The 27,880-nt window shown below is 39.6% G+C and overlaps 2 protein-coding genes across 5 annotated transcripts in view; both read right to left on the reverse strand.

The window, feature by feature from the left end:
- Positions 1 to 2,127: 2,127 nt before the first annotated feature.
- mlc1 (modulator of VRAC current 1) lies at positions 2,128 to 7,131 on the reverse strand. Of its 2 annotated transcripts, none has more exons than XM_061283315.1 (12): positions 6,833 to 7,131; positions 6,024 to 6,308; positions 5,625 to 5,714; positions 5,445 to 5,498; positions 5,075 to 5,176; positions 4,884 to 4,985; positions 4,720 to 4,791; positions 4,530 to 4,646; positions 3,723 to 3,779; positions 3,107 to 3,229; positions 2,856 to 3,020; positions 2,128 to 2,672 (listed from the first exon to the last, which is right to left on the reverse strand). In XM_061283315.1, exons 2-12 carry the CDS (start codon positions 6,279 to 6,281, stop codon positions 2,595 to 2,597), a joined length of 1,218 nt encoding a protein of 405 aa, XP_061139299.1. In that variant the 5' UTR covers positions 6,282 to 6,308; positions 6,833 to 7,131; the 3' UTR covers positions 2,128 to 2,594. The 2 variants fall into 2 exon arrangements, with proteins under 2 accessions (XP_061139299.1, XP_061139297.1); XM_061283313.1 differs by having other exon boundaries at positions 6,024 to 6,317.
- Positions 7,132 to 8,593: 1,462 nt separating this feature from the next.
- btbd11b (BTB (POZ) domain containing 11b) overlaps positions 8,594 to 27,880 on the reverse strand; it is a 57,475-nt gene continuing 38,188 nt past the window's right edge. For 2 of the 3 annotated variants that reach the window (XM_061282701.1, XM_061282699.1), the window contains 16 exons: positions 24,673 to 24,813; positions 21,210 to 21,414; positions 16,995 to 17,147; positions 16,620 to 16,785; positions 15,659 to 15,748; positions 14,301 to 14,402; positions 13,327 to 13,420; positions 12,995 to 13,130; positions 12,378 to 12,598; positions 12,093 to 12,271; positions 11,071 to 11,176; positions 10,685 to 10,787; positions 10,445 to 10,526; positions 10,277 to 10,345; positions 9,664 to 9,777; positions 8,594 to 9,559 (listed from right to left, as the gene is read on the reverse strand). In XM_061282701.1, coding sequence (XP_061138685.1) covers positions 9,350 to 9,559; positions 9,664 to 9,777; positions 10,277 to 10,345; positions 10,445 to 10,526; positions 10,685 to 10,787; positions 11,071 to 11,176; positions 12,093 to 12,271; positions 12,378 to 12,598; positions 12,995 to 13,130; positions 13,327 to 13,420; positions 14,301 to 14,402; positions 15,659 to 15,748; positions 16,620 to 16,785; positions 16,995 to 17,147; positions 21,210 to 21,394 — 2,010 coding nt within the window. In that variant the 5' untranslated portion in view covers positions 21,395 to 21,414; positions 24,673 to 24,813 and the 3' untranslated portion in view covers positions 8,594 to 9,349. The remainder of the gene's footprint in view (positions 9,560 to 9,663; positions 9,778 to 10,276; positions 10,346 to 10,444; positions 10,527 to 10,684; positions 10,788 to 11,070; positions 11,177 to 12,092; positions 12,272 to 12,377; positions 12,599 to 12,994; positions 13,131 to 13,326; positions 13,421 to 14,300; positions 14,403 to 15,658; positions 15,749 to 16,619; positions 16,786 to 16,994; positions 17,148 to 21,209; positions 21,415 to 24,672; positions 24,814 to 27,880) is intronic. The other variant, XM_061282700.1, reaches the window with a different exon arrangement.

Below are 27,880 nucleotides of genomic sequence, written 5' to 3' on the forward strand. Positions count from 1 at the left end.
AACGGCCATGTGGATACAAACCGAGGAAAAGAAACACTCTTGCGTTGTCTATAAATAAAATAACTATATTGTAATTGGCTTAAACCCCATTAGTTGATGATGGTGGTCAATGCATCTCACTACATGTCAGGTCCAGGTGAAATCCACGTACAGTATAAAGGAATGCAGCTACAAAAATATAAAAGTGCATCGACTAGCCGTGTGTGTGTGCGTGTGTGTGTAATCTCTTCCTTTGTGTGTGAGCATGAGAGGCGCTTCCGCGCGCGCTCTCAAAAGATGCTCACCACATGATGCCACAGTAAAACACACTGCGTCCAAAGTGTACATCTCGGTATATGCCTGTGAAGAACAAATAGATCAAATTCACCCACCTTGTCTGGAAGCATCTCTCGGCAGGCTAAGAGTTAATAATCTGCAGTGCGGGCGAGCAGTTTACAGCATGTAGCCGCGCACACCGGTTTGTTCCGCCTTTACAGCCTCCCTCCTACAGTACCCCTCCCTGCCGTCATCTCCTTTCTCCTCCTCTCCATCTCCTTGTCTCATCACACATTAGCATTCTGTTGCTCATCACACAACAGGCTGGTCTCGCTAATAGCGCTGTAAGGAAGTGAATTGTTAAGGGGTGGTGCCAGTTGATAATCTTCTGTACTCCTGCCAATTACCTGATGCGGTTGGCCATATTGCAGCTCTCCACATTCATTTTGGTAGCACTCATCTCTGATCAGTACTCTCATATATGTTTTTTTTTTAAATTAGGTAAACCATCTAATGAGAGGTGGTAGGTGAGCAGTACAAAAAAAAAGCCTTTACAATCATGATCAATTTCAAGGTGAAGTCATATAACATCACAGCCAATACTTTTCGCCAAAGTATCAGCTCAGAAAACTTTGAATCGTGTGCAATTCTGTATTAGATGCATTGCAATGGTTCTAGATATGTATTTTAAAATTTAACCATATCATGGATGAAAATACAACAACAGTCTGTATAATATAATTTGACACCACAAAGACTATTATTATTATTATTATTATTATTATTATTATTATTATTATTATTATTATTATTATTATTATTATTATTATTATTATTATTATTGTGACAGTATTAACATGTAAACTAATCCTATTTAATATAGAATAAGCATGAGTATTACTATTATTAATTATTATTGTTATTATGATTATTGTGACAGTATTAACATGTAAACATGTCCTATTTAATATAGAATAAGCATAAATATGACAAACTGAACTGTGTTTAACGAGGGAAACTTGGAAAACATGTAGGAATGCGGCCCACGAGGACTGGAGTTTGAGACCCCTGACATACAATAAGGATTCATAGTATGTTTGACACATTTCCATCATTAATGGAATACATGGGGGTTTTAAATAATAGAAAGGTCTGCCGAACAAATTGTATTAGTTGCTGAGATGATTGATTGTGTAATACAACACCCATGTTGAACACAATAGCCAGGCATTTAGAGCTGTTTTTCAAATTCCACTCTCTTCTTCGAAAAGCAAAGGTGGCCTTGATGCTCATGACAAGCCACAAGTCAGTCAGCTTTCCACCTCGAGCCGGTTGGTGCCGGTTGAAGAAGCTGCTCCTCATACTGAATGCCTGACTTAAATATTATTTTTCTCATGCAAAGTGCACTTAAATCCAAGATGATTATGTAAGATAACCATGCCAATTATAATGAATATTTAGAATATTATTGTATTACATTAAACACGCAATGATGACTATATTGTTGACTAAAATGAATTATTATTATTACCATTATTGTTATTATTATTATTACCATTATTACCATTATTATTTATTATAATTATCATTATAATTATAATGATCATTATCATTATCATTATCATTATCATTATAATGATAATTATAATCATAATTATCATTATTATTATTATTATTATTGCTGTTTTGTTGTTGTTCTTATTATTAGGTTGAAATGGGTTTATGCTGGTACAGTAAAATTGAAATTCTGGGTTCAGTGCCTCAGTCAAGGGCAATCCAACATCTTTGCAGCAAACAGTCAAACCTCCTTATTTTACGGTGTGGAAGGAAACTATAAATCAAATATATGCACATGATAAACACTGTCCATGCATACTTGGACATTTTCAGGTTATTTATTTGTTGCATGTACTAGATAATTAGAACAATACAGTGTACAGTGTGTTGCAGAAAACATGTTCTACCTTGTACTGAAGAATTCAAAACAAAAAAGAAAGTTCACTGACTACAGTAACCCTGCTTTACACTGTACCTTTGCAAAAAGTGCAGATATGCTACACAATAATACCATATTGTCATAACCCTGCTGTACCAAAACATAAAAAAATTGATCTTGCAGGTTAAATAAATCATGTGTCCTTTAATATAGGAAACAACCAAAAATCTATATCTACTACGGTTGGCATACTGTAGAACAGGTCTAATCTAATGTAGTCTTGGAGGACCACAAATATACAGTAGCAACTTATTCACTGTATGGTTCTTGCATGACCAAATTATTTTTTAATTTTACTTTACACTGTTTTATATTCTAAAGGTTTCATTCGCCTGTATCGTGGTCATTGAGTGATTTGCACCATAACGGCCTTCCGGGTTCTGTCTTTGCTCAAGCTCTGCAGCAATCCGTTGGATGGTTGCTTTGAGAGTGAGGAGAAAAAGAATATAGTGCAAAGAAGCACGCATTAGTATGTTAAAACATAACGGATAATATCTGCCATGTGAATGAACACTATAGTATATATTTTTTATAGGATTGGATGAAATGAGACGCTTGCAAAAAAAAACAAAAATGACACATGGAAATCGTGTTCAATGTATACCCTGCAGTACTGGCTGGAGGTTCCCGTGTTGTCGTCACTCTGTCGTGTTGCCCTCAAGCGAAGCTGACTCTTGTAGGAGGCACAGTGCACCACAGTGGCGGAATTTAAAATGGCCTGCACCAGCAGTAACACCAGCAGAATCAGCAGCAAGATGTCGTAGGATTGCTGGAATACGGCCATGTGAACATCATTACTTAGTCAGGATTCCCGCTTCTAAAGCGGTCAGAGACGAATGGTTTCATCCAGCTCACCTTGGCTGTAGGCACGTCATGTAGAAAAATGTCAATAAAGCTCATCACACTACAAGAGAGGAAGCCGGAGGCTGAAAAGAGGAGAGGCGATGTCACGCTGCTGATGGCGATCAGCACCTCCACCTGAATGACACCAGAGAGAAAGCAAAACTTGACGAAAAAATCTTCAAGGGAGACTTATTCTCACAGGAAGACACAGGCTGGCCCCCATAACCTTCATTTTACTTCAAGACAGGTGCGCCGTAAAAGATCGTAAAGTGATGGTGGGTTGAATGACCCGTGACTGACAGGGGATAAAGAAGACTTATGACCAGCAGATGTCAGGTTTGTTTGAGAAAAAGAATTCAGTGTTTGATTTCCATTCCATTGACGTTTAATCGTAAAAGAGGCTTGTCAACCAATCGACAGCCCACTGTCGTTCAAGCTCCATCCTTAAAGTCCTAAACCAAAATAGTCGAAGCTAAAACGGAGGGTGCCAAAACAATGTGTCAAAATCAGTTATTTGGGTGCCCTTGAATTGCACTTGAAATTCAGTAGATTATGTATCAGATTGTGTTGTTGTTGCCACCATTCAAATAGACTTATGTAGTAAAGTGCAATGTCATGTCGTACTCACCAGGCATTTGTTCGGGTATTCTGACGCAACATGACTGGCGATTGCACTTGGAAAACACTGCAAACATGAACACATCATATCCCATATGTACAATAAGTGACAAGGCTCAGAGACAAGAGACAGATGTAAGCTTTAGTTGCTACTCTGTTTTATTGAAGTCCATGAGAAGCAATGGAATGTGCTTATCTTGGAGCTTTTTGTCTAATCGATCGTCTACAAAAGGGGCCACAAACATGGTGGGTTGTTTTAAACATAGCTCACCATTAATGGACATTGTGATTTTCGGGGAATGCTGTCAAATTGATTTGAAAATGTGAGCATTGTCATTGAGATGTGTAGGAGGAATAAGGCGGCCTCAGAAAAGCTTTTAAGTAAAACGGCAATTCTTTTTCTCAGAATGTTATTTGCCATGAGGGGGTGTTGAACGACTTCCTTCTGACATCTTTGCTCCCAGTTCACACCCCAAGCATTATACCATTACTGAGTCACGACAACAGGGAAGAAAAAAAAAAAAACGATGTAATTGGGCCACTTTGGACATTTTTCACTTTGGGGCTGTGTGTGGAGTTATTTGAAGAGACGGTGACTACTATAATCATGCCATTTCTTCAATCAAATGAAAAGATATTTTTTTAAAAAAGTGAGGGATGTACTTACATTTGTGAGACATTGTCCATTTGTCAAAAAATGGATTATGTGTCAGTAGAAGTAGCATCAAATATGTTGTAAATTAAAATAAATAGATCCCTTATTGCCGATTAATTACCACAACATACAGATTTCATGTTAAAAGTAAACAGCGCTTACAGCCACAAGAATCCAGAAAAATGTGACGGACAAGTATGGGCCGGGCTGCAAGGCATCCATGTTGAGCGCAATGATACCTCCAAACACAGCGGAGATTCCTACGATGACTTCGATCACCTGTCAGCCACAGATGAGTTTCGGTCAAAGAGAGCTTTGGAGCACGATGTCAGTATGCCTGGCAGCTACTCACAGAGTAGGCTTTGAGAAGCCGAGTGGGGAATACTGCAGGGGTTGCAATTGAAGGTCGCTGGTTTGTTACAGACTGGTGGGAGGATGAAAAGATGGAAAAGTCAGAATTGTGTGATCTTTATGAATGATAACATCAATGGACACACACACATCGCATAAACACACTTTTCTGTGGCAGCAGCAGTCCTCTCCGGAGCGAGCTGACAGGATGACTGTAGTAGCCATCAACACCTCCAGCAAAATCATCAAGATAAGGTTAAAGTTGATCTGGGCAGTGAAATACAAAATGAAAAAGGAAATGAACAAGGAAATGGACAACAGTACAATTACTTTAAATAAACTGAAGATGATTTTACATTGACAGCTGAAGGGTTGAGGATCAATTTACATCCAAACCAAACCAGGCAGGTGGTCGTCACTGCAAAGGTTGATACATAGACCACCTGGAAATCCGACACCTTGAAAAAATATGAAAACAAACAATGATAAAATAAAAAAAGTGATTCCCAAAACGGCAAATTTGTATTCCGTAAATAATCACCAGTAGTGCCACAGGAAAGTAATAAGTATTGTGCTCGACTAAACAGAAAGAAAATGTATGTGTACATTAAGACAATATCATAATTACATGGAATGTCATTTTGGAAATGACAGTAATATTAAATTGAAAAAATATATATATTAAAAATAAAAACCAAGTGTCTTTATTCACATGCATTTACTTACTGCAACATGTCTGTTCTTGGCAATAGCAAAGCTGGCAATTGCTGCTGGTATGCCCTGTTAAGAAAAGTCACACAGTTCAAAAGAAATATAAACTCTTTAATACATTTTTTCCTCATACAAATTGTATTTTTATTGAGGTCAAAATCAGTGATAAGGAAATAAGAATGTCATTTTGCATACTGAGCCTGCAGCACAGCGCAGGTAGTCCATGGCAACAGGAAAGATATTTCCCAGATACAAAGAGAACCCAGAGGTGATGAGCAGACTACCCTGTGGTCGCACACGCACACGCACACACACACACACGTTTTATGAAATCAAACGTAATGAATAACCGATGCTTGATAAATACTAATAACACCCCCAAGTGTTGATAGCACAATACATCTAATGACCATCTACTTTTCCACACTTTGGTACTGTAACCTAACAAGGAAGCAAAGAATAAGATTCTTGTCACCATCACACACAAATTTTCAAGGCCAGAATTCTCTCCCATCAAAAGAGAGCATGCCAACCTTTAAAACACGTGTAATGGTCTGAAGAGTTAGATGAATCCGATCCAATGCTTCCTCTTACCCCTATGAGGACACTGTAGAGCCAGGCCCTGTAGCTGAAGCAGGGGTGCTTTAGAGGCTCCGGCTGGGCCAGCTGCAGGTCACTGGCCCTCACGTCCACAGTGTAGCTGTCCCGCTCCGACACATCCGACTCCCCCCTATCGACTCTCCTCTCCGATCCCCTGCTGCCTCGTCTTCCCAGCGAGCCGCTGCCTCGTTCCAGGGTGGACATGGGGCTGTAGGTGAACTCCTCTCGTGCCGACATCTCCTCGCGCTGCATCACTGCGACTGCTGCTCGATACGGCAACTAAACATACTGAAATGATTTAGAACTTTGTCATGCAATGTGCCTGCACCAGGAGTTTGTCGACGGTTCATCCACACACGAATTAAAAGAATACAAACATTTAGGAACTCACAATTGTCTGTTTCATTTTCGTTCTTGCTCAGAGTGCAATAATGCATTCTTCCAAAAAACACCAAACATGAGTCAATATCTCCCATACATTAGGCACATTTTACATGAACACAAGCACGTACTCACTTGTGCTGCCCAGCTCACAAATCCATTAATTTTTCATTTGAGACACCATTTCAAAGGGAAAAACAAACAGGTTTTCTGAATCCATCCTACATTCAGTAATATCAAAAACATCTAAGTTGCTGATGACAATGGAATGAAACTTTTGCTGAAAAGATTTGTTATGGACAAAATCCAATCCCTTGGCGTCATAATACATGACAAAATGTGCTCTGAGTCTCCAACATATGCACTAAAATATCCAGACACAACTCTGTAATGGGCCAAAGCAAAATACTTTTTACACTTACCTGCTATTGTATATGCTCAGTTGAATAATCCCAAATGTTGTCCACCAAATTTATTCTGATTATGAAATCTCCAAATAGATAATCGTTGGTTTTGATCGGCAACTCCTTCTATACTCCATATCTCACTTTGGCCACCCACTTCCCCTCCTCTTTGCACTTGTTCTCAGAAACACACACACACAACTGAAAACTTTTTCAGAGTGCGGAGCTAAAACACATGGCTGTTGTCCTGCCAGCCAAGTTTTTGTTCCAAAGAGAGAGCGAGCGCCTGTGCATGACAACAAGTGCGGTATGAGGGGGCTCACACTGGGGGCACAGTTAGGAGGGCAAACATCCTTTTTCTTCTCTCAGTTACTCCCACCGAACCTCACACTGAAAATTTGTCTCTGTGAAGAAAGGAGAACACATCAGCCTAGAAGGTTATGAACTCAAGAATTCCAACACGAACAAACTAGAATTCATGCAGCCAGTTTGATGCTCTTTAACTGATTATTATGTTAAAAATTATTCCCAAGCTTCACAGCCTTTATTGCTGCATTGTCTATGGGTGCTGTAACCATAGCAACACCTGAACAATGGCCGTCACCCCTTCTCTCACAGTTTCTGGGCCAGACCTGCTAACGGCAAATGTCAAACATGAAAGCAAAAGTGAAAATAAAAACAATCATGTCATCATGGGGCTGAAACAGGTATATTCTTGTTTTTCAGTAAATCACTCCCCTGCTCTTATTTTGGCAGCCTTTCATTTACAGCAGCACTTGCCTGACCCGTGATTCCCTTTCAAGGGGGGGTTGATGAGGAACAAAGAAAGCCCTGTTCTTTCTAAGCACCACTTGATTTTTTTTTTCACCACTTCTCTTAACAGGTACATATCCTTTTGGGGGTGACTGCTGAGAACAATGATGACAGCAATGATGTCATGACACTTTAGGACCTACTTGGTGTCCACTTTGAAAAAACACGACGTCATCCTTTCTGAGCTGCCCTTAGAGGACGTATCTGCAAGATATCTTGCTATGAAACTATGTTGTGATGCATGAATTTGTTATTTCAACTGAGCAAGGTTTGCTGGGATGGTCCGTGCCTGTGCAAGTCTAGTCTGCCATGTTTGGGGCTGTGTTGCGCCTCTCTGAGCGTTCCAGCGCGCAAAGTTGTCTTGTCCTGAATTTATCTTGTCCTGAATTTATCCTCGTGATAGAAAAATAAATTTCAAATTTGCTTCATGAACCAGTTGTTAGATTATTTTTTTTTTTTTTACTCCTTAGACAGCACACTCAACATTGGGTTCAAAGTATACTGACTCGCCATTTCTTGTACCCCTATATCCAAAACTAACAGAGGAATCCAGAAATACAACTAGTTCATGAAGCAAATTTGAAGTTTTATTTTCAAATTTAAAGCTTTATTTTCAGATGACTTCATCCAATAATTTAATAGCAGAATTTAGTCTGCACTCTGCGTAAAATGTTTGTTCAGTTTGTTTGTGCTTTGTCCTTCTACTTCTCTTCCTCTTATTTTCCTCAGTGCTATTCAGTGACTACTGAATGACATCAATACTACACAATCTTTTGCAGAACTCGAGATCAATCAATTTTAATTGAATCGTAATATTTTTTCCTGTAATTCAAAGTAGTCTAATTAGTCATAACTACATCAGCTAGAAATTAAACCTCTCCAACTGTGCTTTTTCATCAAACAGAGTAAAGGATGCCCCCTTGTGGTTATTTTCTCTTTTCCTTTTGAGCCAGTAATTTAGAGACATTATACACATAATTAATATTCTTTATGGAGGAAAAATAAGTCACACATATATACATACATGGCATGTAGTTTCACAATTCCCGATCATGGCTTACAGCAGCTCTATGATTAAACACACTTTGAGTCTCTCACGAAGAATGACAACACTGTTAAGTGTTTTACACATTTAGTGAGCCATGCTGATGACAAAATCAATTCTAACTCAAAACAAACACTTAAGACAAAGCAACATCCTTAATCCTCCAACACACTCCCTTTGACATGCAACATTTACACGTAGCTTTTCTTTAACAGTAATATTCAACGGTGAGACACATGAGAAAACATCTGGAGCTATATACAGTGAGTTACATTATTGATAGATCTGCTTTTATCAACAATATTTACATTGTAGTGAGGAAGTTGAAGGTTTTAATTCTACTTAAAACATAATGGATGCCACTCTGTTATGTTACAGTTTAGTTTGGGGGTCTTAAAGACTAATAACTGGACTGACAATACAAATGTATTACTTACCACAGATGCATGAGCAAGTCATCACAACAGTAGAGCAACTCATCCTCACAGCCTAGGAAGGATCACTAGTGGTTTATTTGTTTAGAAAAAGCCTAGTAAATGTCTCATAGATGGAGCCGCATCTGTACTGTCCATAAGCTAACATGGAACATATAGTTGTTGTTTTTTTGCATGATCCTTCACGTGTATACATCCCATGTATTCCAAGTCTACAATTGTTTTTATAGTAAGTTTAGAAGTTCAAACGATGGATCCTTTGGACGAGGACAAGTGTATGGACTGGATGCGAATGGCCAGAGTTTTTTCCAAGTTTTGTAGGATGTTATAGCTGGGGCTATCTGGTGGTGCATCATACAGTAGCTGTTTAAATGGCTCCAGCTCTATCAGCATGACCATACTCTTTAGGAAGTATCCCTCGATATAGGATGCTAGTTCTGGCGCATCTAGAAACTGAGGAAAAAGTAAGAAAAGGGTTGAAATTGCATTGAAAGGTCAATTATAATTAAATTACAATTATAAGGTTAATTTATATTCTCAGTGTGTTTTGTTTGTACCTTGGTGTGGTTGTAGATCTCCACGCAAGTATCTGTGTTTATGTTCTTCGTACAGATAATCTCACAATGCCTCTGCAGTGCTTCCAACTGGAAGAATTTAGATGCAGACAAAAGCTGCAATAAAAAGGGAAAGCATTAGGTCCAGAAGTATGGGGGAAAAAAAAATAAAGATGTGATTGAAGTGGAGACTTTTTCAACTGTATATCAATCTGTATGCTGTTGAAAAGTTCAGAGCGAACCACTGCCAGTTCTTTTATCTTTAATGCTCACTAGCCTAATATTAACTGCCAGGAGAATGTATTTTCCCAGTTGGACTATTTAATAGATGCCAAGAAGCCCGTGGAGCCGCTCTTCCCTACAGGTGCAGAAGGTCTCCCTGTCCAAAATGATTCCTGTGATGATATTGTCTTAGCCATGGACATGCAGGAGTGCATCATAACCTATCAATGTGTTGGAATTTTCCTTTCATTGTAGAAAAGATTGTACGAGCGTACGCACACACACAGACATGCACGCACACATCAATTTATTTCTATCCATTCTTTTGCCATTAGTTTAATTTTCTTCTTTCCCAAGATGATAAAAATACTATTAAAAGAATGCGTGAGCCAACCTCCATAACATCAGGGTTCCTAATGTGCAGAGCATCTGTTCCTCCACAGTAGAGATACTGCATCACAAGCTGAGAGGGAAGAAAGGCAAAGTTTATTTCACGCACGGATACATACATTATAAAGACAAACAAAGAACATGAACATGGAGTTTGGAGTAGAATAATTACCTGGAAAATGTGATATTTGACATGGCTTATCTCAATGCAGGTGTTTTCACCACAAGGTCTGTTTGCAAGAAGAATTTTGAACCTTCACAAAAAGACATTCATATGAAAAGTCACTTAATCTTACATGAAATTAATGTCCAGTCTGCATTACTACTATAAAGAGTATAAAAGAATCGTCATTTTGTCATTCTAATTTCGTTTTATACATTTAACAAATGATTACTACTTCTTTATTGTTACCTATTGGAGGCTGTGAAGAGCAGTACTTTGTGGGCATAAAAAGGCTTCCCCTCCACCAGAAATGTCACATCTGACATCTCTTTATTGTTTAGGAAGTGGGGATCTAAAAAAACACACAAATAAGGTTGATTTTGTGTATTAAAAAAAAGAAACAAATACATAGTACACCACAAAAAAACAGCACTATCAATTACGAGTCATTTTCTATTTTTGGTCACAAGATGGCGCTCGGTCCTCTTTCCATTCATTAAGCATTCAAGCCAGTTGAGCCAATAATTCCTAGGAGATTTGCAAATACAAAGCCTAATTCAGTTTTCATTTTCTTTGTGAATACAATAGCGTGCGTCCAAATAAGTTTCTGCTTGCAAACAGTGTGACAGACTCACCAAGGCGTGATGACTGTTTGCGTTTTATCTCTGCCAGTTTGGGAATGGGGTAGGGCCCGTAACACTGGGTGAAGATAGCCGACAGCTGTTGGCTGATAACTTCATTCTGACCAAACACAAAGTATACACAATAGAGCAAATTCCATTTCACACATCTAAATTTGTGTTGAACAGTTGTCAGATATGTTTTACACCTCAAGTTCCCAAGATGAGGAGAACGTGCAACACTGTAAAAAGAGATAGATGGAAAAGACATGGGCACTTTTGCAATCATTGCCAAATCTCCTGTGTGTGTTTAAGTTGCCAAAGCAGAGGGGGAAAGGAGGAACAGTGCAATTCACTACAAGTCCCCCAACGTGCAGCAAGGCTTTTTCCTCTTAATGAGGCTCAACACTAGCAAACAGCTCGTAACATCCAGTAGGAATAAATAGGTCTGTCCATATTGTACGTGGAGCATTTGGATTGAGTCAAACTAAAGTATAACTGGAGACTTTGATAGCAAACACAAAATCCAGGAGGCCTTTCAATTGTCAATCTGTTCAAATGACCCTTTCCTCAATATAAAAGTCAACCAGAAATAGTCCATCCCAGTTAATATTACAAAATGACTACCTACAAGTGATGTGATGAGTGTGATACACAGTTCAGCCCAGTTAATGGTTGTATCAGAGCAAAAAAAATAATTCACAAACGTTATTAAATTTGAAAAAAATAAAACATGGAATGAACCATTATTTGGATGAGTTGTGCTCCCAGTGATGAGTTTCAGTTTGATTTCTACAGTTGATATTTGCTTCTATGGCTTATTATCAATTGATACACTTGTGAGAGTTTGTGTGCCTAAAAACAATAAAAACCAAAACAAATAAACAAACAACTGGAAAGCATACGATGTCTCTACTTGCCCAACCTTTTTGGATGTTTTTAGTTGTTCATCTACCAAACCTTTTGTGAACTGTGGCATCTTATTTCTTTGACAATGACTATAAAAAGTGGTTGATCCATGTTGGGACAGCTTGTACCTTGCTGGCTCTGAGGATCTGGAACATGAGAGGCAAGCCATGGGTTATGAGCTCCTCAGTGTACTCATCTTCCTCAATGCAGATAAATTCTTTGAGAAGGCCCTGGATCAGTGGTCGGCGGTGCTGGGAGAAACATGTACGAAGTGATTCCAGCCATGTATGCAAAGTCCATGGTACCCCTATGGATGTAATAGTGCAAGCAGAAACAAAAATATATCAGATGGTGTGGGGGGAAAAAAACATGGTAACTGAGGTTTTGTTGTTATTAATAATAGGTTAACTAACCAAGGCTCCGTATATCTATGGTGATGTCTACATGTCCATGTTCGGAACTATGGTACATGGCTTCTTTTAGGGCTTTCAGTTTGACCTTCCCTGTCCGTATTAGGTCCGCCTCAGATGAACTTCTTCCCTCCAGCTCTGAGCCTTCTGCCAGAATCTCTTCCAAGGATAAGACGTCCCCTTTACCTTTCTCCGTGTGTGACAACAGCTTCCGAAATACATTTCTGGAAGAAACAAGACATTTGTTTTACTATTACTTTTACTGATCGTATTTCTCAATTAATGTACATTTCCTGTTATGAACCACAGTTTAAGAAGAAAAGTAAAAATACCAGATAAACAAAGCGATAAAGGTACTTTTCCCACAGTCTTGAGAACAACAAAATATACTAGTCACAGAATGTTAATCACGTTATGACCAACAACAACCCAGAAAATACTCCATGTGTTAATTTCATGGTCCTTTAAACTTCTGAGTAGATGAGTTTGTGGAGTGTACAGCATGTAATTTACGTATAGTGCGTGCAGAGAAGGTGCGTGTGTGTGTGGTGCTGACTCATCCGTGGCTGTGGAATGGTGGTTGAACGTCTAAGTTAGGTTATACCGTAAAACTACATCACCTGTGTCCGTGTGCAGCTGCCAGGCTGTAAGAGTTCATTTCTCCCTGCGGCGCAGTAGAGATGCCATTGCGGGACATGGTTCCCAACATGGGGTCGGCCCCACGCTCCAGCAGCAGGCTCACTAGCTCAAGGTTGCCTGTGCATAAAAAGTAAATATGCAGCCACGCTCAAGAGAATATAAAAAGAACCAGATAACAGAGTTGTTGCCACCTCCGAGGAGAAATGTGCCTTTAAGTCATGAGTCAGCCAAAGATGAGGCTGACATTCTGGTAAAGCTGTTGAAAATGGATTGGGAGGAGCAGCTTGATACAAGTCATGCTGCTTGCGTGTACCTGCAGCAGCAGCCAGCTGCAGCGGAGTCTCAGTGTAGTTTTCCATCCCGTCCTGCGAGGAACCTTCCACGTTGGCTTTGGCATCCAGAAGCAGCTGCAAAGTTCAGGTGGGGTGACAGACGAGGGTACGATGGGAAAAGAGGGAGAGGGGGGAAAAAAGAGGACTTTGCTCGGTGACTTTGAGCTTCTCGAACACTCAGTTAATGAATGTTTGATTGGTAATTTAGAACACAGGCTGCCGTGGAATTAACTGTGTTCTTGTTCCATTAAGACGGGAACTAAAGGCACCTGCCACAGACTATCTTTAGCCGAGCACAAAACGGGCAGACTGTGAGATAAAGCGAAAGTGGATGCACTCTGCATCCACAGATGATGTATTTTGAATAAATATACAAATGTAAAAACCCAGTTGGAGGCAATAAATGAAGGTGTGCCATGCATTGTGCTTGCAGAACATGAATAAACTGACCAATTTTAAATGAGCCTCTATAAAATCTGTACATTAGGCAGCATTTAACATGTCAATTTTTTTTTGATCACTCACAATCACTGCTTAATAATTAAACATTAAACACCAGAAACAATTTACAGTGAAAAGCTTGGGAAATGATTTAGTTTCATTTGAATTATTAATGCATTTATTCAAAGCGAGCTTAATATGCCCCAGCACACGTTTCAAGCATTTTCCCTTAAAATTAAATTGCTCAAATCCCAGCGTGAACACCATTTGGAGGGCAGACTGAATTAGTTAAATGAGTTCGATTACAATCGGTCCACTGCGATTCACCTTTCCGTTGAATTAAATGGAGCCTGTTGCGTTTGCTGGAAGCGTAAAACGAACATGTAAATGTTCACAATAAAACCCCATCTTGATCATGTCAGTCTGATGATGACCGCTGATTGATATGAAAATGATGACCAACCATGAGCTGAAGCACACAGAGAGTCAACAGATGAAAGATGGATATCACTACCTGCACCACAGGCACATGTCCATGTGACACAGCAAAAGTGAGGGGCGTCGCCTGGCGTGTTTCGGGAAAGACTGAGTGGTGCTTGTGCACTGAGTTTGGCACCTGGAGAATGGAGATTGGAGGAGTGGGATGGGGGACATGAAAGGGAGATGAGGGAGAAAGACATGAAGCCATTAAAAACGACGACACGACCAAGCCAGCACAAGACAAGCTACTACAGGGAGAACAGAAAGCACTATGGGAGCAACTGGAGTAATCATCTAAGAGGCCTGGGGCTGTAGAGGACAACCTGTCAGCATGTTGACCTTCTAATGAACACAATAAATTGATCTGTCTAGTTAGGCCACATCCTAATGGCTTTTCTCTGCTCTCTCCCTCCCGCCAAAGCGGTTTCTCTGACAGGGCTTCCACCTATCCTCAGGGTTATCTCACGGGTAAATGCAACAAATCCGAGTGAGGAGCTGAATGCCTATGAACACGCATTTTCTACACTTGAGAATGTGTAATGAGATTAAAAAAAAAAAACTTAATATGATTAGCTAATCAATTAGAGGCTCAGTGATGCATAAATTGCACTTAGTCTTTGTGCTTTGGCCGAGTGTCAGTGAATTGCAAATCAAAGTTGGCACAATGGTGGATGACGCACATTGTTGAGGTGATAATGGACACGATCAAGAGGGTTTAACTTTGTGCTGTTTGCAGACATCTCTATGCATCTCGCCTACTCCATGGGGAAACTTCAGTTATTTAATTAAGAGAAAGTCTCAGATTCCCTTAACTAAATGATGTAAGTTTCCCCCTTTTAGATCAGAGGAATCCCAAAAGAAAGTGTAGGCTTTGTTGCAGAAATCAATTATTCAATGTAGTAAATGTTTATAAGCATTTAATTTGGTTTACTTGCACAATCCAAAGCTCCCAATGGGAAGCCATGAAAGTGCAGTTAATAATGTTGGCTTAACCCCAGCTTTGAAAAACTCCTTATGGTCCATTGTTGGCTTCAAAACGATGTAGAATGCAAATCCATATATCTTTTTTCTCTTTTCTTTTTAAAAACCCCAATAAATCTCCCAAAAAATGTTGATAAAGATTCATTATGTGTTCTCTATGAAGGTCAGGTGGAAATGTGGAAAGAAAATCCAAGAAAAATCGTAAAATACCCACAAGTAAATTATCTGGCCTGGCACCTGGGGGGGTCCAAGCATATTTTAGGGGTTTTGGATCTGTCACAGCAACACAGTTGATGTATTTGCCCCAGAAATTCTATGCTATTCTCACAATTGTATGGAGATGTTGCGGGTACACATGCTTAAGCAGTTGAATTTGAAATACACCAAATGTACTGCCATCAAAACACTTACCTCACTGTTAATATTGGCTCCGGCATCCAACAACATCTGCACCATGGCCTCGTCTCCTCGCACACAAGCATACATGAGTGGGGTCATCCCCTGCATGAACACAAGCAAGCACCAAACAGGAGAAGTTGCATCATAACTGAAAATAATGCTGTCATTTTAGCATAGAATCTCATGGCCAACACATTGGATGAGTATGGTCATTTGAGAGTTTTAGTAATCTTGCCTTGATGATATTTCTGGAGAGGGGGAAAAAAAACCTCTAAATTGTGTTTACATTTTTGGGCAGCATTGTAGAGACTGTGGTGAGCATGTCTGCCAAACAATCAAGAATCTTAGTTTGGGCCTTTCTGTACATATAGAACGAAGAGCTGGAACTAGGACCTTAAACGAGGTGGGAGAAAATCAGAACAGTTTGAAATAGCTGTCAGTGTTTGCACAAAATGTTCTTTGCAGGAAAGCAAAGGAATGAGGTCGGGAAAAGCCTACTAGAACAACTGAACTTTATTTGGGGGTTATTAAGATGCACTCTGAATGGTGGCAGGTGTGCTGACTGCCATTTAACATGCGCGGGTTATTTCTTCATTTTGATCAAAGTTTATACATTCCAGTTATATGTAAGAGGGTGTGCACAATTGTGCAATCACATTATTTCAGTTTGGTTGTTTATTTGTTTGTTTAGTTCCTCTCATGAAAGGTTATCAAGGAGTTGTACAACTTATAATTTAAGTCTGGAAAACGTATTTATTCATCTATTTTTTTTTCAGTTGTTGATACAAAAAACAGCATTTGAACATTGTGTAGAGGCCTTTGTATATCAACCATATATCATTTTGCATGTCTGCATAATTCTCAAGATGAAGCAGCCATCGTCTATTTTTGTTCTTCTCTTCTGCAGGCAGTGTGACAACTTACTGTGCACATTCACCAAGTGTAAATGTGCTTTAATATGAATGACTCTAACCTGTTCACTCATGCTGTTGATACCATCCGGCCCCAGCAGGTTGACAGCCTGCTTCACCAGGTCTGTGCGTCCGCAGCTGAGCATATGGAAGCCCAAGTTCTGCAGGAGCTTTGCCTCGGTTGAGGCAGCGTCCAGCTTTCTTGAGGCGCTGAAGCAGTCGTCCGTTCTAAAGGGCAAAGCACACCAAGTGAGCTAGGTGGATGTGCGCAATGTGCAACTGATCACGCAAAACACAAAGTTTAAATTTTTTACAAGACTATATACAAGCAATATAATTCCTTGCTGACATGAGTTGTGTTTTGGAAAGGGGTGTGTGTTTGTGCATGCATGCATGTGTGCATGTGCACTTTGAAGCCTGAAGGACTGCAGCTGTACCGAAGCTGGCGGGGCTCGCAGTCCACTCCAGGCAGCAGCAGCCTGGCAGCCTGCCGAACATCATCGCTGTCCACAGAGAAGCTCCTTCTGTGCTCGGTGTGAACAACAGCCACACGCACCCACTCCATCAGAGGCGGCAGCACCATGAACGGCCTGTGGGAGGAGATAGAGACATACGCAAGCATCAGGGGGGGCAGCTCAGTGGGAGAGTGATCCCTCTCAACCCAGAGCTTGGGGGTTCCATCTCTATAGCCATTGTGACCATGTCAAAGTGTTCTTGAGCAAGAACCCCCTGCATCCCCAGTTGCGCCTGATGATGAAGTCTCATGTCGGTGAGTGAGGAAGCAATGTGAAGCACTTTAAGTACTGAAGGTAGACAAGCGCGATACAATTAACACCTCATTTATCAGCAGGTGTACAATAATCAGTCAAAGCAGAAAAAAAAATATTCACTCTGCTTGGAATTTATTTCTATACCGCTTGTCCGGATTAGAGCTAGAGGCCTTGGCCAGTTGACTGAAGCGATAGGTGAGTGTTTTTGCTAAAATACCCAAACTGCACATTGTCTTCAGTAACTATTGTGTAGTTACATATGTACCTCCAAAATATGACAAATTTACAGAATTTGCAGAATAGGATGTATTTAGGTTCCATGAATCATTATAGTGTAATACGTTGTGGTGGCACATTCCTGTAATGTGCTAGTATGACACAACCGCACAAACATATGGCCAAACAAACAGATGGAGTGCATCTTTATCACATGCCAGCACACTGTGTTGTAAGGTGGTAAGGGTGTACTTGTTAGCAGTCCTGCTGGGACAGTTGCAGGAAATGACAACCATATGCTTGATCCTGACCCCAGTTTTACACTGTTGGAGCTGAGGAGTATCGCCTGGAATCAAATACTAGAGCAATATTTAAAAAAAAAGAAAAGAAAAACTACTGAAGTGCAGTTGCAAATACACAAATATGAACGCATACATTTCTCCACCAATCCCACACGTACAGCCAGATGCCTGAATATACGTATGCATGCACGGTGCTGCATTTTGACCTTCACTGAGGTACCAACAGTATGTTATGCATACCAATATGCGCTTTTTCCACTTAGGCAAGTAAATGAGCTGTCACCAAAACAAGTCAAATACATAAAATTGCAAGCCCCTCAAGCTAAGCCTAATTACATTAACACTCATTTTATATGAGAAAAACAGAAATGATTTCAGTAAGGCACGTGTTCAATGTGGCGATGAATATTGGGTTATTGAATATTTATTGCCATGTAGGTAATTATCCAGTATTCGATTCAATATTAGAAAACTAACAGATAATATTAGTAAGATATCGGCTCTCATTAGTTGGTATTTTGCGCACTGATAGATCAGGTACGTATCATGTTATCTATGAGCGCCCATATCTATATCAGTTTGAAGACACTTGGTCAGCTCCCCTTAGATTTAATACTGCCGTATCATAATCGGGAATCGAGAACATGTAAGAGTTTGATGTGCATGTGGTACAAACGTGACAGTGCTACTCTGAACTGAGATGTATCATTTATCTTTTATCATTTAAGTTTTGCTAGCCATTATAAAACAACGCAGAATGCTTTATCGAGAGACGAAGAACACGTTTGCTCCATCACAAGCCTGGCAAGAAAGGAAGTTCATGAACAGTTCAAGGTCTTGTTCTACCATAGCTCGACCGAATGAATAGAGGCACTGTAGTCAATGTGTTTAGTATGACTAAACCAAAAGTGAGATTGGATGTGAGCGTGTTTTTAACACATGTTGTTGGCATTAACGCATGCACATTCAAGTTGGACACCCATAGGACCCGCATTAGCTGACAACCGTAATGCCCAGGGATAGAGGCCTGCTCACGCTCAGCTGTCATCCTTGAATCACACCATGAAAATGCTGCGGGCTGACATAGTTTTCTGCTGTATTGCAGGAAATGCTGAACAGCCCAAGGTACAGTGTAAATGCCCCCCAAAAACATTACATATTCAACCTTACACTATTTATGAGGACTGTCCGGTCCCCTCCTTAGCTGCAACGTCATTAATTTATGTAGGTAAAAAAAAGACTTGTCCAAAAACTAGCAATCAAGGGAAACAACATGAAAACATTGCCAGAGTCTTACATCATTCTGACATACTGAGATGGTGCTACTGCAGCATCAATCAATACTGACTGCATCTGCAGGTCTGATGCAATCTCTCCTTCCTGAAACTCTTTCGGACATTTAAGGGACTTATTTTAATTAAGGAAAAAAAAAAGTTGTTCTTTGAGTCCTTGGGAATACATCTGGTCAGCCACTGCGGGAGGAGGTTGAGGAGGAAGAAGGATATCATAAATCTCAGTGTGCAGATGTGCATGAGCACCGTAAATTACCAATGGATTCTACAGTATGCTGTGAGAGGGGTGCATATTGTGTGCAGGGGTGTAAATTGTACCACTGAGAGAGAGTTCCCCTGCAGTTGTCTGGTGTGAAGTTATTATCCTTGTGATCAGCAAGCATACAATATTCTAACAAGACACAAGACGTATTTCAGTGGGAAAAAAAAGGCGCCAGTTTCCCCCCGTCTTGGAAGCAACGTCCTTCTCTGTCACCTATCCTCACCATTTTAGAAATGGACCATTTCATTTTTGGTATAAAAATGAAATAAAATCAGACAGCTTTTTTCCCCGATTGTTCGCGATGGCATCGAATGTCCCCAGAATGAACAAGATTGTGCTGTAATGGAGTGATCTCAAAATCATTTGTGGCCTGAGGGATAATATTTTCTGGCCATGTACTTGACTCAAAGTTTAGAGGTAGTGTGGCCTCCAACTTCTTCTTTTTTTTCCCTGAGTTATTGCCTAGCTGGGCATTTTGTTTGTGTGTTTTTAATAACTTAAGGGCTACCATAGATCATGACAGATTTCAGTGAAACATAATTCTTAAGAGACACAAAGTGGAAAAAAAAGATATCCTGTCACTCAGTCCCAGTCATATCTTTTACAAATCCGCCCTTGAAGAGAAAGCTTCGCAACGAGAACAGACAGTTTCAAGAAGATTGAGAGACAGAATGTTTTGTTGACCACAGGGGCTCACTATATGCACAGAGAAAGTTGTGGTGGTCACTGCTCAAGATATTAGATGTCATTACTCAACGAAAACTGCCGAGGCGTATGAAAAGTCCTGGGAGATGAGTGAGATAACCGGGTCATTACTCTTGTTCACATTCAGAATGACTATTAATGTTCTGAACTGTTATTAATAAAGGCAGACAAAACCAGAGGAATTGTACTTTATTTGATTACTAACACCCCATTTCACAACACATATTGGTGGAATATTAAATATGGCCTGACTCTCCAGCGACCAACCACATAAATTAAGTTGTGCTGCAATATCTTATTTTGACGATCTATTATGACATTACAACAGATCGCGTATTTTGCCTAAAAATGAAAATTAACTGGTGATCTGATCTAGCCGATCAGCTCTGTCGACATAACTAAAATGTTTGAAAAATCATTATGGTTATGGAATGTCAAATGTATTTTTTGCAAAGGCAAACTATAAACTAGAATGCTATTACAGTGGGCCCCCACTTTTTAATCGCACTTTATTTATTTTTGTGTGGTTGGGTTTCTTTGTATGGGTTTTTAGAGTTAACAAACAGACAATTCCCGACTTCTAAAAGGTCCTAAAATTACAGTAATACAATTCAGTTAGCCCTTCCATGTCATATTGCATTATATATTAGCGTTAAGCTAGTGAGCTTGCGTTTAATTCAATTTTGTTTCATAGTTAACATCAACTGGGACTGACAAACACCTAGAAGCAAGCATTCTGTGGAACGGTGCAATGATGAAGGAATGGGCTTTAAAACTTCGAAATGGAAGGACCAAAACTACATAAAAGATGTCTATGTATGGTCATTCTATGTTGCAGACTCTTTCTTGTTGAGGGTGGGTCTGAAACATATCCCCCCTGGATAAACTGGTGACTGTTACTTTAACGCACTGTCTTGAGTGGTGATTCTGCACGATCACTGATTAAAAATGTGAAGCAATAAATGACACACCAAAACAGAAAAAATCCAAAATCCTGAATATACCTTAACCAACCTGATAGTCAAAGAATCCCGTTAGTTTCGATTCACAATTGAGGAATACTCATCTGCTTAATTTGACTGTTTTTTACGTCTTTGCATCTTACCTCTCAGTTTGCAAGGAAACTTTTGATGGCTCAATGTTGGGGTTCTCCCACTCCATCTGGGGGCAGTGCATGAAGTAGCACAGGGTGTAGATGGCCTCAGGGGCCCAGTGTATCACTGTGCTCTTCTGGTGGATGGGTGTCCCATTGTTGTGGTTTTTGGTGTACAATGGCTGTAGGTAGTGCATAGCTCGTGACACCACATCACCTACACACCATAGAGGGGGAATAACAAAAAAAAAGGACACACACCATTACAATAGGGTTTAGGTCGTCATCATCATTATCATCTTTGTTTAGAAATAAATTCCTTTATATTCTCCAATATGGAATTATAAAAAGCGATAAAGAATTATTCTACACAACAATGCGAGCATTCAAATAGTATTTACAGATGCAAAACACTGAGGATTGCAATGAGGAGTTCTATTCTGTTAGTTAGCAAGCGCTTTCCAAAGTAAGAATGATGGGAAATAGACATAGCCTAAAAAAAAAAAAGCTAAAACTCAAGATCTAATCATGCCAACTAACAGCATGCCTTTCCTCCTGACTGAAAGCTATTGTCAATGCTTTACTCTTATCATTTTGATGCATTTCCATTTGACTGCAAAACATAATAGAGCACTCTTGTTTCCATGTGTAAACATATCCACTTCATTGCAGCTATGCACTGTGTGCATGTTTTATATCGTGCAATTACAAATAGTTGATCTTGCAAACAAAGCCTTTGTTTGGTTCTTAAATTGTGGAATTGGGTTCCTCTCAAGTGTCCATTTAGCCTGAACAAATTGAGAGAAAAAATTGCCTGAATTAAGGAGGAACATTTGGCAAAGAAGCAGTTTATTTCCTTCAAGAGCACGATGGCCGTCTACTGGACATCATGTTGTGATTTGAGAAACTGGAAATGAGTTGAGCGCAGGCCTCTCCATAGTCAACCAATACACTTAAAAATGGAGGAACAGAATGTTTTCATGAGACTTTTGAAGCATTTCAGGCCTAATGTAGGATGTACACTTTCACAAAAATGGATGCAATATGTACTGTTGTGTGTACATTTCATTGACTAAATGTGAAAAAGTTCAAAAAGTATTTTATCCAAACTTGAGTCTTGAAAAAGAGGGGGTCGTCTTATAATCAGGGTCGTCTTATATTCGGGCCAATACGGTAATGCTCCACAACTCTATTTTTCCCACCTTATCTTGCATCGTTTTAAACAAAGATTTTGGCAGCCTGATCAATGCTGGTTATCCTTCACTTATTTATGTATTGTGTTTACAAAACCCAAAGTTATTTCTGGACCCCCAACCACCCCCAGAGAACATGACATTACCTCTGGACAGTGCTCAGCTATCATCCACCAGCCGCTGACTTGTGTTTACCTTATATGATGAGTCCTTGCTCAATTTCATCAGTATAGAATGGACACAAGACCCCAGTGGTTTCCCCACCAAATATTTACTATAACAATGACGTTCTGCACGACACAAAGAAAAGCTTCCTTTTGGCCAGTCGATGCCATGATCAAATCAGTGGTTCTTAACCTGGGTTTGATCGAACCGGATGGATGGATGGATGGATGGATGGATGGATGGATGGATGGATGGATGGATTATTAGCTCATATAAAGTCGTCCACCACTCACACCCACGCAGTGCCGATTTGTCTGTGCCAAAATCCAATACACCAAAATTGCGTTCGCCCGCCTACATCCGGAAGTTTCTGTTTTGAATTTACAGTGAGGTGTGGCACGTCAAGCATATTCACAATCACGCCAAACTAAGCCATTGCCCAAGCACAAATGAATTACACTTTTATGCCAGGCGCAGGCTATTTTCTCTCAGCAAATTATCAGATGTGTTGGGGGAGTGGCACAGCCCCAAACACACTTGACTAATAATTACGCATGCACAAAAATAAAGTTACACCTATTTCTACGCCATGCACACAGCCACCAATAAACCAATATAAGGCCTATTAAGTTAATTGGCTCACATACACAAATGTACTTATAAAAGTAATATATCCAAGAAAAACACAATGAATTTAAGAGAATAGCCTGTTGGGAATACATGAATGAACAAACGAATACAAAAAACAAATACCAGAATTTAGGTTTTAAATTTAGGTCAGTGCTTCTGATAGTGTTCAACAGATGAGGCCTTGCTGGTCCTGGCAAAGAGCACAGTCAGAAATCATCAGAAAGTATGATGTTCATTATTGTTTATATGAGTGCATCACAGGCATTGTGGCAAGACTACAGTTGTCTTTTAAAGTGAGGATTTATGCCCAAAATAATTCTACTTAATGACACAGCCACTACCGATGATTCATTTCTGCTTAATATGCACATTCGCATGCACATACAAGGGTTATGTGTGACCAAATTACTAATGCAGAGGGTCAATATTTGGGCGCAGCTAAATGCTGCCATCATCATATTAGCATATTGATCAGTGTCAGCCAACACAAACCTGAAGAGTTTAAAGCAACAAAATGAGCATGTCGGACCTAAATACTACAGCTTGAAAATGATTTTGCTGTCAGACTATCTTATAAGAACAGGAGTAGCATTTGTGTCATTGCCATGGCAACCACGGTCCACCTATCTTAGTGATCTAAGTTTGTCTGTATTATTCAGAAGTGCATTGTGTACAAACATAATTGCCTGGTAAAATGGTTTATTTTAAAGGTAGAGGAGCAGGAGTAATGTTCACCGATTAAACAATATGTTTACCATTGCAACATATTAAAAAAACCTCTTAATGATGAAGCCCACTTCTATGCAGTCTAATAAAAACATTGTTACATTACAACAGGGGTGTCAAACTCATTTTAGTCACAGGCCACATCGTAGTCATAGTTTCCCTCAGAGGGCCATTATGATTGTCAACGTCTTCTATATACAATATAGGCTACAAAACAAACTGATGAATAAATAGGTTTGAAATTAGAGTCTACTAAACAGTGTAAAAGATGAACAGTAATAAAATTAGCGAGCAATATCTCTATGTTTTTAAAAGTGAAGATAATTTGTAATTTTAGTAATGAAACAAAGTCAATGCAAAATTTGTCTCGTGGGCCACATAAAATGATGTGGCGGGCCCAGTTTGACACCTATGCATTACAACCTCTCTGAACGTATTAAGAGAAATCTTTGTAAAGGCAGCATATGTTAAACAACTCCTGCAGTGGACTACAATACTCTCTCTATTTTATTTATTTCTTTGCCAATGTGTGCTGTTCCGCCTGACTAAACCCTTTACTTAAGCTGCCGATCATGAATTTCAGTGTCTGACATTGGTGACCACTGAGTAGCTCCACTTGAGGTGTTAGACAGTTAATTGCCTTACCCAAGGGCACCTTAACTTTACAATCTTGACACATACACACAAACACACACGCATGCACACACACACACACGCACAAACACACACACAGATGTGCACTTGCACACACCATCACTCACTGAGTTCAGAGATGCTGCCCACTCGTGTGGCCAGTAAGCACTGTTCAACAGAGCGGAGTTCAGACTGGCTGTAGGCGTTTCCCTCTCCATTCTTTCCCGCTCGCTGCTGCAGAGTCAACCCCTCAGGTAAACTGAGGATGCCTGAAAGAGAGAAGGTACGCAGCTAAACTGTAAGAAAAGTGTACACAGAGTGGAATATTCATTTCCATAAAAAGAATATATATGTATATATATATATATATATATTTTTTTTTAAATAAATATAAATATATACATATATTTTTTTGTGCATGTTACAGAACATGTTTAAAAAAAAACATGGGAGCCACACACCCTTTATATAAAGTAGATACAGGGCAAAACAGTGTTGTTTTAATGGCAGAAAGTTTGGTGTGTATCTCTCTCTCTCTCTCTCTCTCTCTCTCTCTCTCTCCCTCTCTCATATATAGTATATATTCCTACTAACTGCTGGTGAGGCATATTGACCACCGACAGGCATTGAAGACTATCCTGTCTCAATGTGCCAAATTTGGCATAAATGGCCAAAGATGTACTGTAGGCTACATTCTGCTCAACGATAATAACCAGGTATTTTGCATATCCAAAGCACAAAACAGCTGCTTAATGACCATCAGTCCAGAGAGCTGACACCCACTGACGACGTGCAACAAAGAACAGGAGACAGTACCATCTGCTGCAAGTGTCAGGTGTCTTGAACAACTACATCTTTAATCCAAATCTGAAAGATCACTGACAAAGAGAAGTCGCACTTCTTTGGTAACTACAGAAAAGAACCAAGAGGATTGTTTTGTTTTTTTAAAGAAAACAACAACAATTTGTTGTTTTACTGTTTAAGATCAAGTAAATCAATCCATCGTAAGCAACGAGGGCTGGCACCTTCCTCACCGCCACGTTCTTAAATATTTATTTAGCACAGTAACCGCATAGCCTGTGGCGTACAGTGGTGCTGTGAGCAATAGACCTGCCCCTATCAACAGCATGCTCACCATTCTCCGTAATTAGGAGGCATTAGGCAAGGTTGACAGGAATGTAATTAGTTTATTATTATTATTTGGCCTGGTGCTCATGCTGGAGGGTTAACACTGTACATTGTATTAAGACGTCAAACTTAATTATAGCATAACCTAAATTAACGAATGCCATAAAGCACATCGTATCTTTTAGTCCAAGGAACATTTTTGTGAATAATATGCTTTGAATGTCGCATACAATGTGTCAACAAACAGCCTTTTACAGATTAACTGACATTAACATGCAATGACCAGCATTTAGTAAAAAATGGATTTAGATTTGGATATTTGGCATCCCTTAGTGCTATTTGACAAGAACGATCAGTGGGTGAGGCAGTAGTTTGCATTGAAAGCTTGTGAGCTGACATCTTGATGAGCTCGCTGGCATAAACTGGATGACATGCATTGTTATATGTGTGTATTATGTTTTGTCCTTGATTTCATTTAACACTTACTGACTGTTAAAAAAATAATAATGTACGACATGAACTGTACTTGAATGCCAACGTCTGTAGAAGTAATCAAGATTTTGTAGAAGTTTCAGGGCTTGCGACTAAAAGCAGACGTCTGCAAATGCCTCATGAGAACACATAAGAAAATCAACTTGTTTTCATGAAGGTCGACAGAAATCAGAGAATAATTATTGGTGAGAGGTTGAAATCAGAGGATTTGGACAAAGGCCAAACAATAGCTCTAAACAACTGAAATAATTTTGAATGAACGGAAATAAATGCGAAAAAATGTTCTCTCCAATTTATCAATTAAACAAAAAATAATTGCCACTTTATTAAAATTAAGTTAAATTGCAGCCCAAGTTGGATCCGTTTTGCTCTGTCAGGTTTAACACATTTAATTCTAACAACATATCATGCTATGAATAAGTCTGCAAAAACAAATGCAAAAACATAGTATTTGGCTGTTTGTCTCCTTAGCTGTTTGGTTGTGGCGCATAATAACAAAGGCAGAACTGACAGTAAATTGCTGAGTGCTCTTAGGATGGATTGAGGCAAGGTGACTCAGTGGCGCTCCTAATGCACAGCACTGTGTGCCTTCGGGGAATCACTGAAGGAGTGCTTACATGCCAGCCAGCCAACGTCTGTGTGCATTTGCACCATGAGATATGTTGTCAGTATCGTACGTCTTGATTGTCATTGTTTGTGCAACAGAGCTCTCTGTCTCATGTGAAATTACACAAGATTATGCTTCTTATAAATGCGTGCTGACATTAAACACCTGCTTTTCCTATAGGTACCAACTCCTACGTTCCGCATGTCCACAGCGTGCGTGCAGGTTTATATAACGGGAAAAAAGTACATTTCTTGCAAGTACTGTAGAATTTTAAGTCAACACTTGTCTGGAAAAATGGTTACAATCTCAAGGATTTAAGGAATTGTGGCCTTGATTTGCTTCAGCACCCTCCAAAATGGTTTAGACACACAAATGTGGCACAGACTTATTGGTTGGGAACTGCTGGTCGAAAGAATGAAAACATTTGCAAACGTCAGCATTTGAAAGCTAAGCTACATGAATGCAACCCTCTGCTTTGTGTCACATCTGCTTTGGACAGCATTATTTTGCCCAAGTACAACTTTGGCATATAAATAGGAGTTCAGAACATTGAAAGGGGCATTCTGATATGCCTTTGTTTTTGTAAAATAACAACCAATTGATTTTTTATTTCCCCAAGTAATTCTGTATACAAATTATAGAGTAGATGCAATCAGTGCAAAAGATGCCGAAACAATGGTAGCAAGCAATGAGTATTGATCCAAAGCTTTCCACCGAGTTCAGTTGACTCATAACTCAGGGTGATAATAGGAAGCAGGTGCTCTGCCAAAGACTTGGCCTCAAAATGCACCCTAAAAAGATTGGAAAAACAGACACAAACCGTACATGCAGGTACAAACACAAGAAGATCAAGTGGAAATCATTTTTAAGATCGATCGGGACCATTACAGTATTGTCATTTTGAGGAAATACATTACGTATGATTTTACTATATTAAGAAAGCAAAACCGCAATACAATGTTCAAAGGTGCTGTTCTAATACCAGTGAAGAGAATGGGAGGGGAGATGAGAGGCGCCTGAAAGTTGCTCCTGGCAGGACATTCTTGCTGAAGAATAAATAATGTGCAGAAGCTCGTCATTCAAAGAACCTTCCTCAGTCTCTGTGACAA

This window comes from Syngnathus typhle, linkage group LG7 (assembly GCF_033458585.1).
Source record: "Syngnathus typhle isolate RoL2023-S1 ecotype Sweden linkage group LG7, RoL_Styp_1.0, whole genome shotgun sequence".
Taxonomy (NCBI): domain Eukaryota; kingdom Metazoa; phylum Chordata; class Actinopteri; order Syngnathiformes; family Syngnathidae; genus Syngnathus; species Syngnathus typhle.

Excerpts from the sequence above, each read along its gene's own strand:
- mlc1 (XM_061283315.1), bottom strand. The coding sequence starts at position 6,281 with ATGCAGCGCGAGGAGATGTCGGCACGAGAGGAGTTCACCTACAGCCCC. Across the intron at positions 3,021-3,106 it reads ATGACGTGCCTACAGCCAAG|CAATCCTACGACATCTTGCT; the intron begins GTGAGCTGGATG and ends GCCGTATTCCAG. Across the intron at positions 2,673-2,855 it reads CCTCCAGCCAGTACTGCAGG|CAACCATCCAACGGATTGCT; the intron begins GTATACATTGAA and ends TCACTCTCAAAG.